The sequence below is a fragment of the Eriocheir sinensis genome, chromosome 9 (genome assembly GCF_024679095.1).
Source record: "Eriocheir sinensis breed Jianghai 21 chromosome 9, ASM2467909v1, whole genome shotgun sequence".
NCBI classification, from domain to species: domain Eukaryota; kingdom Metazoa; phylum Arthropoda; class Malacostraca; order Decapoda; family Varunidae; genus Eriocheir; species Eriocheir sinensis.
In genome coordinates, this window is record NC_066517.1 from 14,400,447 (window position 1) to 14,418,121 (window position 17,675).

Consider the following 17,675-nt stretch of genomic DNA (forward strand, 5'->3'; position numbering starts at 1 on the left):
ACCGCAACAGCCAAAAAAGTGCCTCCGTACCCCTCACAAGCCCCCCTTCAGCCCCTCCAGAAGACTATAATACCTAGATGACACGTGACTGAGTTCTGGCGCGGCTGTTCGAAGCGGTTTTCAGAGGTAATCGAATACACTAGTAAAGGATAATAAAAAAAAATGAGCATCGGAGAGGAGAGAGTATATGCGATCGTCAAGAATGGGAGAGACTCAACCCGTCCAAACGTTAAACGAGAAGAAATATAAGAAGAGAAGAGTCAAGTGCACTAATAAAGGATAATAAAGGATGAACGTCAAGAGTGTGAGAGATTCATTTAGGGTCATATTAAACATTTCGGCGCCCAAGCACACGCATTTGACAAGGTTTTCGTAGGCGTTTTGGGCATTTCCAGGGGTAGTTTTATGACCTTGCTGGTAGTCTGACCCTTCTTCTGTACCATGAACCTAAAAGAACACTCATTAAGACGCGAGTGATTTTCTAGGCCTTTGGAAATCGCTGATGTGGGAGGCGGATGCGTCTGAGAATACCGCCTCTGACCCTTCTTCTTTACCATGAACCTAAAAGAACACTCATTAAGACGCGAGTGATCTTCTAGGCCTTTGGAAATTGTTGATGTGAGAGGTGGAAGCGTGTGACAATACAGATAATAGCCCGTCCAACCCAGAAATGAAAAATAAGGACGTTAATGAGAGGAAAAAGAAAAGAAGAGAAGAATCAAATCGCTTTTTCCCAGGTAATGCGGCGAGAGATTTTAAAGTGAATCCCTCTTATCTGCAGATTGCAATGTAAGTGACACGTAGCGAGAAAACTGAAGTGGCTTTGCAAAACTGATGTGCAATACGTTTTTTTTTTTACAGAAAAGGAAACAGTGCAAGGGCGTAGAAAAAAAAACAATAATGAAAAAAAGCCCGCTACTTACTACTTTCCGGGTAGAGCATAATGAGACAAAAAAAGGGCCGAAAACCCTACAATGTTACGGGTTGAAATGACAGTGAGATGAAAAGAGTGAACGGACCGATTCAGAAGGGATTTTCATTCTATCTTCAATGTTCTCTTTGTTTCCCGGATCATCCCGAGGCAAAAGGTTCTGATTCCCTAATACGATTAAAGACAATGGTGTTAGGGGCTGCAACACGCTGTACCTAACGATTATATCAGTGAGTGCGTAATAACGGTGTTTGTGTTATAGGATCAATTTAGTGTGGCTGAGAAACGTAATAATGGAGTGTTAGTGTCATGTTCCTTTGATTCCTTTGTAAGATCATCGTCATCGGATTAGAGATCATAACGCTGAGTGATGACTTTGTGTTCACCTTGAGTTAATTGTTCAGTGTGGGTGCCAAGGCCAACTTTTTCTTTTCTTACAGTAAAGGAAGCAGCTCAAGGGTAAAAATAAATGAGGAAAAAAAACCCCGCACTCTCCCCATAAAAGCAAGTATAGATGAGTAGCCAACGAAGAGATCAATTTCGCGTGGAGTGGTGTCTTGAAACTATCCTCTATTAATACGTATGTGATTTAATAGGGGGGATAATGGAATATACTAAATCTTAAGGAAGTAAATATACTCAGACTACGGATAATAACAGGGTTCGTTAGGGAGTCATATTATGCGGCCTTAGTTAACGTAAAAAGAAAAAAAGAAGTTGAATTTGCATGTTGTGGCTAATTGTAAGTACGAGTAACAAATGAGTTGATGCAAAATGTTAAATCTCAAGGACTAGCCGCGTTCAGGCCGGAGATAATAACAGCGTTCGTTCGTGAGTAATACTTTCGACCCGCAGTTAGCGAATAAAACGGCGGCGGGTAATGGGCGGCGCTTAGGTGCACACCGAACACGTCCTGTAGTTCAACAACGATAATTACATGGCATTAGAGCAACTTAACGTCCACCACCACCACCGCCACCACCACCGAAGCCTTTACCTCCAACCCTACAACTCCTGGCACCACCACCACCACCACCACCACCACAGCCTCCACCACCACCACCGAAACCTTTACCTCCAACCTATACCACTCCTGGCACCACCACCACCACCAGCACCGCCACCACAACCACCACCACCTTTACTCCTCTCCCCGGGCACCACTACCACCACCGCCACTATCGCTCCCTCTCCCTCACTATCCTCCTCCCCGGGCACTACCACCACCACCACCACCACCACCACCACCGCCGCCTTTACCCCTCTCCCCGGCACCACATACACACACGGTTCCCAGTAGAGCAGTGGTTAGCGTGCTCGCCCCACAATCGAAAGGTCATGGGTTCGATTCCCGGGCGGAGTGGAGACGCATGGGTAGGCTCCAATAATCCGTGCCCCCTGTCCTCCCAGAAGTGAATGGGTACCGGGTGTCTGTCGGGGGTTGTGTATGTGAGTGTGGTGTTTCAGCCGTACCCGGAAATCCGTCACTTCTGAGTTGCAATCTTAGTCGAAATGGCGATCGTGAGTCTGTCGGGTGGCCAGACCAAAGATATTTACACATACACATAACCCCTTCAAACACACGATTATGAGAACACTTTCGCCACTACACATTCTCTCTCTCTCTCTCTCTCTCTCTCTCTCTCTCTCTCTCTCCTCTTCATCTCCTTTTAGTTTCTTGTTAGCTCTTGTTTATCTTTTCCTTTGTCTTTTATCTCCCTTATCGGCTTCTTTCATAATCCTATTTGAGTTTCTATGTCTTTTCTTTCTTAACTCTCTCTCTCTCTCTCTCTCGTAACGTAACCAAATCACTGGACGTAGTCTATCTTGATTTCCAGAAAGCGTTTGATAAAGTCCCGCATCATAAATTACTTTACAAATTAAAGCAAATAGGTATTAACGGTCAAGTAAACCAATGGATCGCGAATTGGTTGAGCAACAGACAACAAAGAGTAGTGATTGACGGATTTAACTCAGAGTGGGCGCCTGTCACTAGTGGCGTCCCTCAGGGCTCGGTCCTTGGCCCAGTGCTCTTCATTATTTACATCAACGACGTGGATGTTGGACTCAATAACCGCATTAGTAAATTTGCAGACGACACAAAGATTGGCAACTCGGTTCTCACTGACGAAGACAGGCAAAGCCTCCAAGAGGATTTGCACAAAATTTCAGCTTGGTCGGATAGATGGAGATGCCCTTAACGTAGACAAGTGCCAGGTCCTTCAAGTTGGAACGAGGAATAAGAAGTTCGAATAATAAATGCGCGGCGTTAAACTCAAAAGCGATCAAAGAGTCAAAGACTTGGTGGTCAAAATCGCGTCAAACCTCAAAATCTCACAGCAATGCATCGATGCAGCACATAAAGCGAACAGAATGTTGGGCTTCATTAAAAGAAACTTTGTATTCAAGAATAAAGATGTAATACTCCGCTCTACAACAGTTTAGTCAGACCCCACTTGGAATATGCGGTACAGTTTTGGTCTCCCCACCATGCAAAGGATATTGCTAAATTAGAAGGTGTTCAGCGTCGGGCAACGAAAATGATCCTTCCTTGCGCAACAAATCCTACGAAGAAAGGCTTTCACCCTTAACATGTTCTCTTGAGAAACGTCGCCTTCGAGGAAAACTGATCGAATGTTTTAAAATACTTAATGGTTTCACGAATGTAGACAGATCAACATTGTTTATGATCGATGACACTTTGCGCACGAGGAGCAATGGCGTAAAACTCAGATGTAGACAAGTAAATTCAGACTGCACCAAATTTTTCTTCACCAACGTTGTAGTGCGAGAATGGAATAAGCTTCCACCGTCAGTGGTCCAGTGTAACACGATTGACTCCTTCAAAAATAAGCTCGACCGTCACTTCCTTCAACTTAATATCAACTAGAGTAGAAATGCAACGTTTTGAGTCTTCTGATTAATGTAAAATCACTTAGGTTTAAGGACAGACCACCAAGTCTGGACCATGGGGTCTGTGGTCTGATTTTCTATGTCTCTCTCTCTCTCTCTCCCCAAACACACGGCCGCAAACTTAACTTTCCCCATCGCGCCGCCGCTCACACACACCAAACGCCGATAATTAATAAAACACCGCCGCGCCGGTCGTATCAACATCACCGGAAGGCAGATTTTTGACTCGTTCCCCGCCGCCGCAACGCCAAACGGGCCTATCAGCGGCGCTACACCTAATTATCGTTGTTTACCGCGGCTTTGTGACACCGAGATGGCGGAAGTTTGCCCGTCTTAGCTCTCCTCGACGGCCCTTTGCGCCCTGCTGTCGCCTGCCTCGCTCCTTGCCCTCCCAGCCCCGCCAACTCCCTTCCGCCGGGGCCAAGTGTTCGCCTCAGCCCCCCGCCACCTTCAGCATCGACTATCTCTACAGCAGACAAGCAAACAAGCAGACAAAGACGCCCTACCTCTCCGTGAAGGGTGGAATCAGACACCATCAGCTCTTTCAAGGGTGGAATCAGAAGCCCTCAACTCCATAAAGAATATAAAGAAAGATAATTACATTGTCTTTTGAAGGATCAACGCTAAGACCTTCAGCCTTCAGATCTATAAACGATTAAAAGACAAGAAATGAGCATCACATTAGTGCGTGAAGGATCGCATTCTGATCCCTTGTGCAGCATAAAGCAATGGAAGCAAATGAGCATCATAGAATTCCAGCCTTCGTTGTTATTACTGCCAGGATTTTTAGAAGAACAAAGCCAAGAGAAAGCCAAAGATAGTAATTTCAGCCAAAAGAGAAGCGCGTCGTTAGTTATTTCCACTTTAAAACGAGTTTAAGAAGCGTCAAAGTTAATATCTACATCACGATAAGCTGCAAGAAGTGCCAAACTCTCTTACCATTGCATAAATATCTCTTGACTGAGTGGCTGTCGTACGCATGCTCAAGAGGAGACCCGAAGAGGAAAAGAGGAGGAAGACCAGAAGGGAACCAGAGAAAACCTTTTACACTGAAGAGAGAACTAAAAGAAAAAAAACAAACTACGCACTTCCTTGTGAGAGAAAATAAGTCACTACTAACATCATCCTTTCTCCTTATGGTCAAACGGTGTGCCGGCCCCGTTGACATGCAGATGTATTCATTAGTAGAGACAGGAGTATGTGTGAAGGTGTGTGTGGAATAAGGTATTAATGGAAGACGGAGGGGAATACTTAAATGACTTGGATGGGGAAAGTTTTTAAAGGTTCCGCGTACATCATTTTGAGAGAGAGAGAGAGAGAGAGAGAGAGAGAGAGAGAGAGAGAGAGAGAGAGAGAGAGAGAGAGAGAGAGAGAGAGAGAGAGAAACCACTATCTAGATCACTACAAACTAACTCTATTCACCACTAAAAATCTCCTTCTCACTTATCTGCTTTATCTACGCACTCTTCTTCCTCCCTTCACACCTTCATCCTACACACACTTAACAGTTCCTCTTCTCTTTACCAAACCACATTAAATAAAATAAAATAAATAATCTGATGAACGCACGTGATAATGTTCTCTATCTAATCACTACACCACATATAAAACAGACGCTCAAACAAACAGGTAAATCAAATCAGCTCAAACAAGGTAACTACAGTCTAATCATGTCACTGTCAAAGAATCAACTGATCCCTCTAAGATACACACCTACAGACACTTCCATTCCTTCTTTCCTTCCTTCTTCCTTCTTTCCTTCATGCCAAAACCAAAGAATCAAACAGTCATCCCTTTAAGAAAACACAACAACACCCATTCCATTTCCTCTTCTTATCTACAACGGCAAAACATCAAACAATTCCACCTTATAAAAATACTACATCCACAGACGCTTCCATTCCCTCTCCTTCACTCACTACCAACACAAAGTCACCCACTCACACCCACACACAACACCGACACTCCCTCTATACTCACAGAAGAGCACGGCCACGAACTCCTGCTCCTCCACAATCTTGTCCAGAATCTTGGCGTTGACTTCCTCGATCTGGTCCGGCAGCTCCATCGCCTCCAGACTCGTGAGGAACTCCAGCACTCCAGACTCGTCCATGAGGTCACCTGCGGAAGTGGAGGAGAGAACGCGGAGTGAGGTTAGGAGACGCTGCGTAAGGGAAAGGGAAGGAGCTCTGGTGTGTTTTTTAGGGACAAGAAATAGGAAAGCAAAATCAAATAGGAAAGAAGGAAACACGAAACAGAAAAGGAGTGTGTTAGCGGAGGTTTGAAAGGAAGGAAAGGAGAGGAGAATTAGATTAAGCGAGAATACATTGAGAGAAAAAGGAGAGAAGAGAGTCGGTAATGTTTTAAGGCGAAGAAACGGGAAGGAGGATGTAAGAGAAATCTTTAAGGGAAGGAAAGCTAAAGGAGAGTCAGGTTAAGAGAGGCCATGTTGAAAAAAGTAAGGGGAAGGAGAGTTTGTGAGGTTTTAAGACGATGAAACAGAAAGGAGAATGGTGGCGGAAGTTTTAAAGAGATAGAAAGGGGAGGAGAGTCAGGATTTAGGCAAAGTTACGTTTGTTAGGATGTGTTAGGATTTCAAGGCGGGAAATAGTAAGGAGTTTGTTATCAGTGGTTTAAAGGGATAGACAGGAGAGGAGAATCAGGTTAAGCAAAGTTACGTTGAGAAGAAAAGGAGGAAGGAAAATTATGCGAGGATACGATGGGCGGGAATTAAGCGAAGAAGGTTAAGTAATGTTAAATAAACGGGACGAGAGAGAGGCTGCGAAGATTAAAGAAGAGGGAAATAAGAAGCAAGTTTGGATAAGCCACAAAGGGATTGGAAGAGGAGGTTCAGAGAGGATAGAAGCAAAGAAGAAGGGAGTTGACAGAGTAAAGAACGAAGAAGAGGAGAAGGAGGGAACTTGGGGAGATTGCAAAAGGAGAAAAGAGGAATAGGAAAGCCAGATAACATGTTTGACTAATAGAGGATTGAAATATAAGGTTCTGGGCGATGTGATACCATGAGGCGAGGCTGTAAGGTTAAAAATGATTGAAGGTAATGATGATTTTGAGCTTGATAATAAGAGTGAGGTTAATAATGAGAGTGAGGTAGCAATGTAATAAAGTAGAAATGGAGGTAGTAATAAAGAATGGAGAGTTCGTGAGGTTTTAAGGCGAAGAACTGAAAGGAGGCTGTTAGCGGAGGTTTTAAAGGAATAGAAAGGGGAGGAGAAACAGGCTAAGCGAGGTTATATTAGGAGGCACGAGAGATGGTGTGTTTTGAAGGTAATATAGTAATGACGGTAGCAATGTAGTAATGAAGGTAACAATGTAGAAATGTAGTTAGCAATGTAGTAATGGTTGTGAGGTTAATAATGACGTAAATTTAATAGTGATGAGGGCAAGAAGATGACTCATAAGACACGCATGCACGGGTCGTCTGGAGGCAGCGCGCGGAGTAATTAGAAGTTATTGGAGAAACTAATGGAGATAAAGCCCGAAGTTATTAGATCGGAAAGTTATGGGAGCGAGAAGTTAACGAAGTGCATTACGCAGCAGTTGAAAGAGCCGAAAAAAATAACGAAACAAAAATTCAGAAGCGCAGAGTAAAAAAATAAACCGAATAAGGAAAAAAAAAACACGAAATTCAGAAAAGAAATGGACGAAAAAGTAACAAAACAAAAATAAAACAAAAGAAAGTGCAGAAAATAAGGACGAATAAGGAAAAAAAACACGAAATTCACAAAAAGACAAAAAAAAGGAAAAAAAAAAGAAAAAAGAAAAGAGCAGGAAATAAAGCGAAAAAGTAACAAAACAAAAATAAAACAAAAGAAAGTGCAGAAAAAAAGGACGAAAAAGGAAGAAAACCACGAAACTCACAGAAAAAGACGAAAAAAGGAAAATAAAAAAGAAAACCGAGCAGGAAATAAAGCGAAAAATCAACAAAGATCACAAAATACACACACAAAAAAAAGAAAGACAAATATAAGACAGAACAAAAAATCCTAAAGAACGAAGATGCAAAATGAAGAACCAATAAAAAAATCTAAAAAGAGCAATAGTACAAAAAATAAGACAAACAAATAACAAAACCACAAAATCCACACAAAAATCAAACTATAATAGAGAGAAAGAACAAGAACCCTGAGGAACGCGGTGCAAAATGAGGTGAAAAAGTGAAGGTCGGGTGCGGCGGCGGAGAAAAAATGAGCTCGGATTTTACATTATGGGGAGCAGTTGAGGCCACCAAGAAACCGCTAACAAGGTCAACTGAGCGGCGCGGGAGGTCAAGATTTAAGTGGCAATCAATACATCATGGAGTGTGAGATGGGAGGAAAGGAGGGAAGGGAGGAAGGAGGGGGGAGAAGAAGGAGCTGAGCGCAAGGAAAGAGTGGATGGAGGGTGTTAAAGAGAGGAAGGGAAGGAGCGAGGGGATAAAAGGGAAGGGAAGCGGAAATTTTAAGAGAGGAAAGGGGAAACAGGAAGAGCAGGGATTGAACTCGAGGCGGGAAAAGAACTTGAAGATGGGAGCGAGGATGAAGGGGAAGAGCGAGAGGAGGATTAAAAAAAAGAGGAAAATGTCTTCGGTAAGGAGATGAATAAAGGAAGAAAAACGGAAAACAAGACAAAGAAAGGAGGAAAAGGAGTTTGAAGGAAGGGGAAAGATAATAAAGACGAGAGAGAGAGAGAGAGAGAGAGAGAGAGAGAGAGAGAGAGAGAGAGAGAGAGAGAGAGAGAGAGAGAGAGAGAGAGAGAGAGAGAGAGAGAGAGAGAGAGAGAGAGAGAGAGAGAGAGAGAGAGAGAGAGAGAGAGAGAGAGAGAGAGAGAGAGAGAGAGAGAGAAAGAGAGAGAGAGAGAGAGAGAGAGAGTTAAGAAATAAGCTGATAAGAAAGGAGATAAAAGAAAGAGAAAAGATAAACAGAGAACAAGAAGCTAGAGAGAGAGAGAGAGAGAGAGAGAGAGAGAGAGAGAGAGAGAGAGAGAGAGAGAGAGAGAGAGAGAGAGAGAGAGAGAGAGAGAGAGAGAGAGAGAGAGAGAAAACAAACAAACGGGAATGGAAATACAAGTCCAGATCTGTGAGGAAAAAAACGGAACTGAAAAAAAAATAAAGATCGGACGAGCTCAGACTTGCTCCTCTCAATAAAAATAATCACGGAAGGAAAGAAAAGAAACAAACAAACAAAGAGAAGGAAAGAAGCACGCAAAAAAACGCAATAAGAAACATCAGAGCAATACGGAAAAAAAAAGAAAATCCGCGTCTATTGCTGGAAGTGAGAAAAACTGAATATAAAAAAGTAGAGACGCAGAGGAAGCGCTCATAAAAGAAACGACGAGAGAGAGGAAGAAAAAATGATGGTCGAGAAATGAAGAGCAAGAGTGTCGATCCCAGAGCAAGTGAGTGATTCGAGGAAATGCTTCAACATCGCAGAGTACCAAAAAAAAAAGGAAAATAAAAACATGGATGGTGAGGATTATGAGCACTAAGAAAAGAGATCCAGAGTGAGAGAGACAACTCGTGGATTGGAAGAAAAAAAGCATATTAAAGAAGATAGGAAATTGATACCAGCCAAGGCCATCAGATCAAAGAAAACAACACAGAAGCTAAAATAAAGAAAATAGAAAAGTGGAAATGAATCACTGAGTCAAAATTCAAGCCAAAAGAATTGTAATAAATGTGAAATTCGAAACCAAACAAGGCGAGCAAGTAACACGATGAAAATATGATACAGACGCTACAGAAAAAGGCTGGAAATTTACCAGAGGACAAATATGACAGCACAAATTTGAAACTTTCCAAGAACAAAAACTCGAGGAAAACAAGAATTAAACGAGTCAGAAAAAGAGAATACACGCCTTTTTTTTTTTTTGCCGATACAGAAGCTAAAGAAAGAGACTGAAATAGACATGAGATCAAGGAACATGACAAGAGAAAACATAATAGCACACATTCGAAACTAACCGGGACAGAAACTCGAAGAAAACTAAAAAACAACAACTCAGATCAAGAAACAAAAGAAAGAGACTGAAAAAAGACCAAAGAGAACGTAAAATGAAAAGAAATAACGTGATAGCATGAAGAAACTCAAAATACCCAAGGAAAGAAATTCTAGTAAGGAAAGACAAAGATAATTCGTGCCTTCCTTACCGACAAAAAAAGACAAAGACAAAAAACGAAAAAAGTCATAAGATAAAATAACATTAAAAGATAAAACATGATGGGACAAGGACACTAACCGCCCCCCCCCCCAAAAAAAAAAGAAAAAAAAAAAAGAAAATAAACACTAAGATAAGAAGAAAACACCCTCCTTTACCTTCATAGTGGATGGGTTCCTTGTTCCTGAAGAAGGAGAGCGCGGGGAAGGTCTTCACGCCGTGGGCTTTTGCGAACTTCTTGTCGGCGATCTTGACGAAGTGGACGCCGAACCTGTCCGTGTCGTCGTCGATGTTCTCCAGCTCCTCCAGCACCTTGTCGCAGTCCTTGCAGCCCTTCTTGTCTGTGGGGCGAGAGGGAGGATAGAAGGACGTGAGTGAGGGCGAAGGGGAGTCGTGGGCTGTTCTGTGAAGTTAGTTTTAGTGGTAATATGAAATGATCAGCTAATTATTATTCTTTATTGGCTTTTGTTTCTGCTTCGGTCTATTTTCCACCACCGCCACTATTGCTACTACTATTACTGATGCTACTACTACAACTAATAGTAATAATAATGATAACAGCAGCATCTAGAACTCACAAATACCGTACATGATTCTTATCTAGCTCTTGTTTCTGCTCCGGTCCCTTGCCCATCACTGCCACGACTGTTACTACTAATACTGATAATACTACTACAACTAACAGTAACAATAATGGGCAGAACGGTAACTAAGCCTTATAAATCCCACTTCCCATACAAACAGAGTAAAAGTCCAAAGAAAAATCCTTAAAAACAGGAAATCCATTGAGAACAAGACGAAATTACCTCGAAAATAATATGTATAATACTGCACCTTCATTAACCCCTCGCGTGACGTCACCACCGACCCTGACGTGATCCAACACACAACACCTCAGTCACCTTGGCGCCGCGATGCTGAGAAGTCCTACCGCGGCTCGCAGGCCAAAACATCGCGCACGCCTAGGTCTTCCCTCCGGCAAAATTCCGCCACTCCAGTCTCTCTCTTTCGCCTGGTTCCTGACTTTCGTTATTTCCCTTTTTCGCTCTCCTGCGCAGTCCTTTTCTATGTCTTCGGTATTTTCCCACCCCGTACCGCTCTTGGCTATTTTCACGTTGTTGTTCTCGCCTTTCCTCTCCTCTTTATTCTTTCTATACGTATGTTTGTGTTACGTTTATGATCAGAATCCCTTTATAATACGTGCCTAACTTACTCTCTTTCTTTCAAGACTTTCTTTTTTACAACAAAGGAGACAGCTCAAGGGCACAAAAAGGAAACAATAATAAAAAAAAAGCCCGCTACTCGCTGCTCCTAAAAAGAATTCAAGGAGGTGGCCGAAAGAGGGGTCAATTGTTTTACCCCTTCGCTCTAGGCTACTCCGTTTCCCTCAAAAGAATGTGTATCATGCCAGCACAACGTCTTCCATAACTCTCTAACTCCTTAACTCCATAACCCATTAACTATATAACATTTTAACTTCAGAATTCTTTAACTTTAACCTAATTCACTTTCCCAAGATACAGAAATGCTTACAGAACAATATCTGCTCTCCCACTCTCCTTGTTAATAAATTTATGGGCTAAAAAATTCTTACTTGCACAACCTTTTCCCTCCGTCAGACACCCTTGCTCATCGCCAGCCATAACATTTGTCAAGCAGAACACTCTTTACAATATCATGTCCTGCCGTCTATGTGCTTAAGTTACTCTGCCACAAGTGTTTTACCTCCTCGATATACTCCGCTTCCTTTAAAAGAACGTATAGCAAACCTTCACAACGCCTTCCTTATCGGTAACTCTTTAATTCACTTACCCAAGATACAGGAATGCTCACAAAACAACATCCATTCCCCTACACTCCTTGTTAATGAGTCTAGGGACAAAATTCTTACCTGTACCACCTTTTTTCCCTGCCAGACACCCTTCCTCATCGCTAACCATAACATTTGTCAAGCTGAGCCCCTCGATAACGCTTCCCCGCGCCGGACAAGCCAACACTCCATTAGTCACTACATCAACTACATCCGCTTTTTAATACAGTAGGTCATTAGTTTCTCCGCACCGGTCTTAAGGCACTGCGCTCCTGGTCCGTCGCTTTTTAAATAGTCTGCAAGCGCTTAGTAAGTCCCCCTCTCTCTCCTCCCTGCTCAATAAGTTGTGTGTGTATCTTGCTCACCCTCGTCGCCCTCCCTTATTTAAACTTGCTAATTAACTTCCACATTTCACTCACAGATAATTGTCCGCCCAGCCTTCCTCCCTCTTCCTCGTCTCTCCACTCACCCGGAATAATAAACTGTCATATCAGCTTCATATTTCTGCACGACTCTCCAATTCCCCTATTTGACGATTCCTCTGCTTCTCTCTCTTTACTTTTTACAGACGCCTTTTTTTTGTCTTCTTTTAATTGTCCTCCCAGCCTTCCTCCGTCTTCCTCGTCTCTCCACTCACCCGGAATAATAAACTGTCATATCAGCTTCATATTTCTGCGTGACTCTCCAATTCCCCTATTTGACGATTCCTTTACTTCTCTCTCTTTACTTTTTACATACGCCTTTTTTTTTGTCTTCTTTTAATTGTCCGGCCAACCTTCCTCCCTCTTCCTCGTCTCTCCACTCACCCGGAATAATAAACTGTCAAATCAGCTTCATATTTCTGCGTGACTCTCCAATTCCCCTATTTGACGATCCCTCTACTTCTTCCTCTTTACTTTTTTTAAGGTGTCTTTTTTTGTCTTCTTTTAATTGTCTCCTGGCCTTCCTTCCCTTTCCTTGTCTCACGTAATCCATAATTCTTTAACTCCTTAACTCCATAACCATTTAGCTTCACAACTTTTTAATTCAGTATCATTATTCATCACCATCATATTTCTGTATTACTTTCCTAATCCACTCTTTCTGAATGACTCTCCCATTTCCCTATTTGATGAAGGCTCTCCCTATCTACTATTTATGAAGGCTCCTGTTTATTTGACCATCTCACTGTACCCAGAAAAAATAAACTGTCGCATCACCATTCTAGGTAGGGTAGGCGGTGGCTGAACTGGTAGCGTACTGGGCCCACATTCACCGCGTGATGGACGACGCGGGTTCGAATCCCCACGCTACCACCTCGGATTTTTTAGTCACCGCCGAGTGGCTTAAAACTACCCACATGCTGTCCTGAAGACCTACCGGCGCAATAGGCAGCAACGTAAAAAAAAAAAAAAAATAAAAAAAAAAATAAATAAATAAAAAACTAATTGACGAGTGTTCTTTCTATCTATTTCTATTTTGAAGACTCCTTTTTATCTGTCCGTCTCAGCTCAACCAGAATATTAAACTGCAATATCACCAACCTTATTCTGCATGACGCTCCCATTCTCCTATTTGACGAACGCTCTTGCTATCTATTTCTATTTTGAGGACTACATTTTATCTTTTCGTCTCAGCTCAACCAGAATATTAAACTGCAATATCATCATCCTATTTCTGCATGACGCTCCCATTCTCCTATTTGACGAACGCTCTTGCTATCTATTTCTATTTTGAGGACTACATTTTATCTTTTCGTCTCAGCTCAACCAGAATATTAAACTGCAATATCACCAACCTTATTCTGCCTGACGTTCCCGTTCTCCTATTTGACGAGTGTTCTTTCTATCTACTTTTTCAGGGCGCCTTATTTTTTCGTCCCCGCCTTATCCTTATTCATGTCCGCAGTATTCTCACGCACCCAAACCCTCTCCCCTCTCACGCCTCTCACTCACACAATAGTTTCCCATTATCTGGAAATATTTGATTACCTTTCCTTTCACGGTCTTAATTAACCGGTTATTTTCCTTTGTTTCGTTCGCCCCTTGACCACACTTCTGTATTTTACCTATTCTGTTTTGTTCAGAGGTACTGTGTTCGATATATTCCAGGTATTCTGTTTTTCCTTCTCTTGTCTCACGATTCCATAGCCTAATGCCCCACACCTTCCTGTCCAAGTCCTTAATTAACGTTATATTTTCTTTTGTTTCGTTCACCTCTTGACCACACTCCTATTTTACAGGTATTCAGTTTTGTTCAGAGGTATTGTGATGTTTGTATTCTATTTTTTTTCTTTTGCCGTACGATTCTAAAGCCTAAACTTGACCCACTTCTTCCTTTCCAAATTCCTCCGTCCTTCCTCTTATACCTTTACGTTCTCCAAATAACTGTAGAAATGTTATGAAACTTGAAAAAAATGTAAGTAAAGTCGATCCACACACCCGTAGTACTACACCCACGTCTACCCCACGAAAACAATAACAAACAAACAATAACAAAGGAGAAACGTAGAGCACCGAAGAAGCCCAGGAGGAGGTCGGCCAGCGGGAGTGATTGGAAGGAGGCACGCAGGACGGAAGGGGAGAAGGAGAGCGAGAGAGGGAGGAGGAGAGAGAGATACGGGACTGGCAGAAATAACAATCAAAGGTGAATTCACGTAACATGATTGGACGGCGCGGTAGCCAATACCCGCCCGTGATTGGTTAAGACTCATCTTACATGTGCAATAAACGATTTTGGGGACGCGAACAAAGCGGCGGCGGCGGCGAAACACGAATCGGACGCGTCGTGTACTAAGTGTGGGAAAAAATGAAGCGGTGTGTTGATGAGAGAGAGAGAGAGAGAGAGAGAGAGAGAGAGAGAGAGAGAGAGAGAGAGAGAGAGAGAGAGAGTTAAGAAAGAAAAGACATAGAAACTCAAATAGGGTTAGGAAATAAGCTGATAAAGGAGATAAAAGAAAGAGGAAAAGATAAACAAAAGCTAACAAGAAGCTAAAAGGAGGAGATGAAGACGAGAGAGAGAGAGAGAGAGAGAGAGAGAGAGAGAGAGAGAGAGAGAGAGTGTATTATGAGGTGGTATAATACATGTTCAGGCCGTGTACTGAAGAAACTTATGAGAGGAAATATAGCGTACGTGAGGAAGAGTTGGGTGGGCAAGGAGGAGGAAGAGGAGGAGGAGGAGGAGGAGGAGGAGGTGATAAAGGAGAAGGAAAAGAGGTAGAGGTGCCATAGAGGAAACTAAAGGGACAATATATAACAGTAATAAGCTCACTATATCACCACTGTTATTGTCACCACCACCACCACCACCGCCACCACAATCAGCACCACACGAGACGCACTAAATCAACAAGCGTGACAAGGATTCATGACCCCGAGTGAGATGGGAATACAATCACAACAGCCACCTCTTCATTAATTTCCTCTCTCTCTCTCTCTCTCTCTCTCTCTCTCTCTCTCTCTCTCTCTCAAAATGCATCATCATAGACTTGTTATTGCTTTCCTTGTTCCAATAATAACCTCTACTACTACTACTACTACTACTACTACTACTGCTACTACTACAATCAATGCGATAAACAGTAATAACAAACGGAACAATAACGATGGCAATAACAATAAAGTAATGCCAGCAATACAAATAAGAATAATAGTAGTACCCCAAGAAAAGCAGCAAAGAAAACGGAAAGCGCAATCTCTTCTCTACAACATCTACGGAAAGAGAGAAAAAAAGAGCATAGTTAACTTCGGACCACCTCCATCACCACCCTTCTCTCTCTCCTTTCCTCTTCTCTGCCTTCCTGTATTCCCGTCAAACATTATTAATCCTGAACAATATTTATCCGCCATCACGCGAGCCGGGCAGCTCCGAGGCACCGCAGCTAACGGGAAGGATATACGGCAGCCATAATGCGTATCTACAAACGATTAACTTGAATTTACGGCGTGGCCCAGGAGCGGCGGGGCGAGGCAAGGCTGAGGCAGGTGGTGGTGGTGGTGGATGAGGGTGGTTACTCTGGTGAGGTGGAGGATGCCTGTAGACAGGAGGCTGGAGGGTGGTTGGGTGCAGCTTGGGTTTGGTGGTGGTTGTGGGTAACTGTTGGCTGAAGTTGGTGGTGGTAGTGGTGGTGGTGTTTGGGTGGCGAGTACAAGTCGTGGCGTGGCAGGGCTGGGTGGTAAGCGGTAGGAGGAGTGGTCGTCTTTGCCTGTGTCAGCGAAGAGTCGCCGGTAGCTTGTTACTGCTAATCATAAGTAGTCAGTCGCCGCCGCCGCGCACGGGGTCGTGGGGGGGTGGGGGGAGAAGGGTGCCTCTTGTATCTTGTTATTGCTCCACCATTTCCGCTGACGTTCCCACACTGATGATAATGCCAAGGCAATTCTCGTAACTCTTTATCTCTGTTGCCCATCTATTTACCTTCGTACACGTGTATATCTGTATGTTGGCCTGCATGATATATATATATATCTATATATATATATATATATATATATATATATATATATATATATATATATATATATATATATATATATATATATATATATATATATATATATATTTTTTTTTATATATGTATATTTTTTACAGCCAAGGAGACAGTTCAAGGGCACAACAAGAGTAAACCTTAATAACAAAAAAAAGCCCGCTACTCGCTGCTCGTAAAAAGAATCCACAGAGGTGGCTGAAAGATAGGTCAGTTTCGGGAGGAGAGGTGTCCTGATACCTCCTCTTGAAAGAATTCAAGTCGTAGGCAGGAGGAAATACAGATGAAGGAAGATTGTTCCAGAGTTTACCAGCGTGAGGGATGAAAGAGTGAAGATGCTGGTTAACCCTTGCATAAAGGGTTTGGACAGTATAGGGATGAGCATGAGTAGAAAGTCGAGTGCAGCGGGAGGGGGGAGGCATGCAGTTAGCAAGTTCAGAAGAGCAGTCAGCGTGGAAATATCGATAGAAGATAGAAGAGAGGCAACATTGCGGCGGAATTTAAGAGGTGAAGACTATCAGTATGAGGAGGAGAGCTGATGAGACGAAGAGCCTTAGCCTCCACTCTGTCCAGAAGAGCTGTGAGTGGAGCCTCCCACACATGAGATGCATACTCCATACGAGGGCGGACAAGGCCCCTGTATATGGACAGCAACTGTGCCGGGGAGAAGAACTGGCGGAGACGGTACAGAACGCCCAGCCTCGAGGAAGCTGATTTAGTAATATATATATATATATATATATATATATATATATATACGTATATATATATATATATATATATATATATATATATATATATATATATATATATATATATATATATATATATATATATATATATATATATATATATATATATATATATATAGATATATTAGACCTGTGGGTCTTGGCCAGAGAATGCTAAGAGCTTCTTTCTTGTAGCTGCTGCTGTCTCTCTCTCTCTCTCTCTCCAGATGTCCCTCCCCTCCCCCCTCTCAGCACCTAATTCTGTCACGCCCGAGCGGTCCTTCCTGTCATCCTTTCCGCCCCTTCAGCCCCTACCTCAGAAAAGACACCGACCCTCCCCCCAGCCCCCACCCTCCGCCCCCTCTCCCTTTTCCCCCTGCCCCCTGCCCCGCACCCCCTGCTCCCCGCCCTTACCCTTGCCCCTGCCCTTGCCTTGCCGCCCCTCTGATCACTGTACTATTATTGTGAGGTTGTTGTGGGGTGCCAACTGCTATCGCCACCACCAGATTTGATGCCCCCCTTCCTCCTCCTCCTCCTCCACCTCCTCCTCCTCCTCCTCCAACCACCGTCCTCCTTTTTATCCTCCTACACGAGCACTTCTTCCTCCTCCTCCTCCTCCTCCTCCTTTCTGCTTTCTATCTTATCCTCTTCTTCCTCCACTTTAGTGTTACAGCT

At 43.0% G+C, this 17,675-nt stretch overlaps 1 protein-coding gene across 6 annotated transcripts in view; it reads right to left on the reverse strand.

The window, feature by feature from the left end:
* LOC126995938 (uncharacterized) overlaps window positions 1-17,675 on the reverse strand; it is an 85,382-nt gene that overhangs the window by 46,079 nt on the left and 21,628 nt on the right. For all 6 annotated transcript variants that reach the window (XM_050855843.1, XM_050855842.1, XM_050855845.1 and 3 more), the window contains exons 2-3: window positions 10,156-10,338; window positions 5,825-5,965 (exon numbers count right to left, since the gene is read on the reverse strand). In XM_050855843.1, coding sequence (XP_050711800.1) covers window positions 5,825-5,965; window positions 10,156-10,338 — 324 coding nt within the window. The remainder of the gene's footprint in view (window positions 1-5,824; window positions 5,966-10,155; window positions 10,339-17,675) is intronic.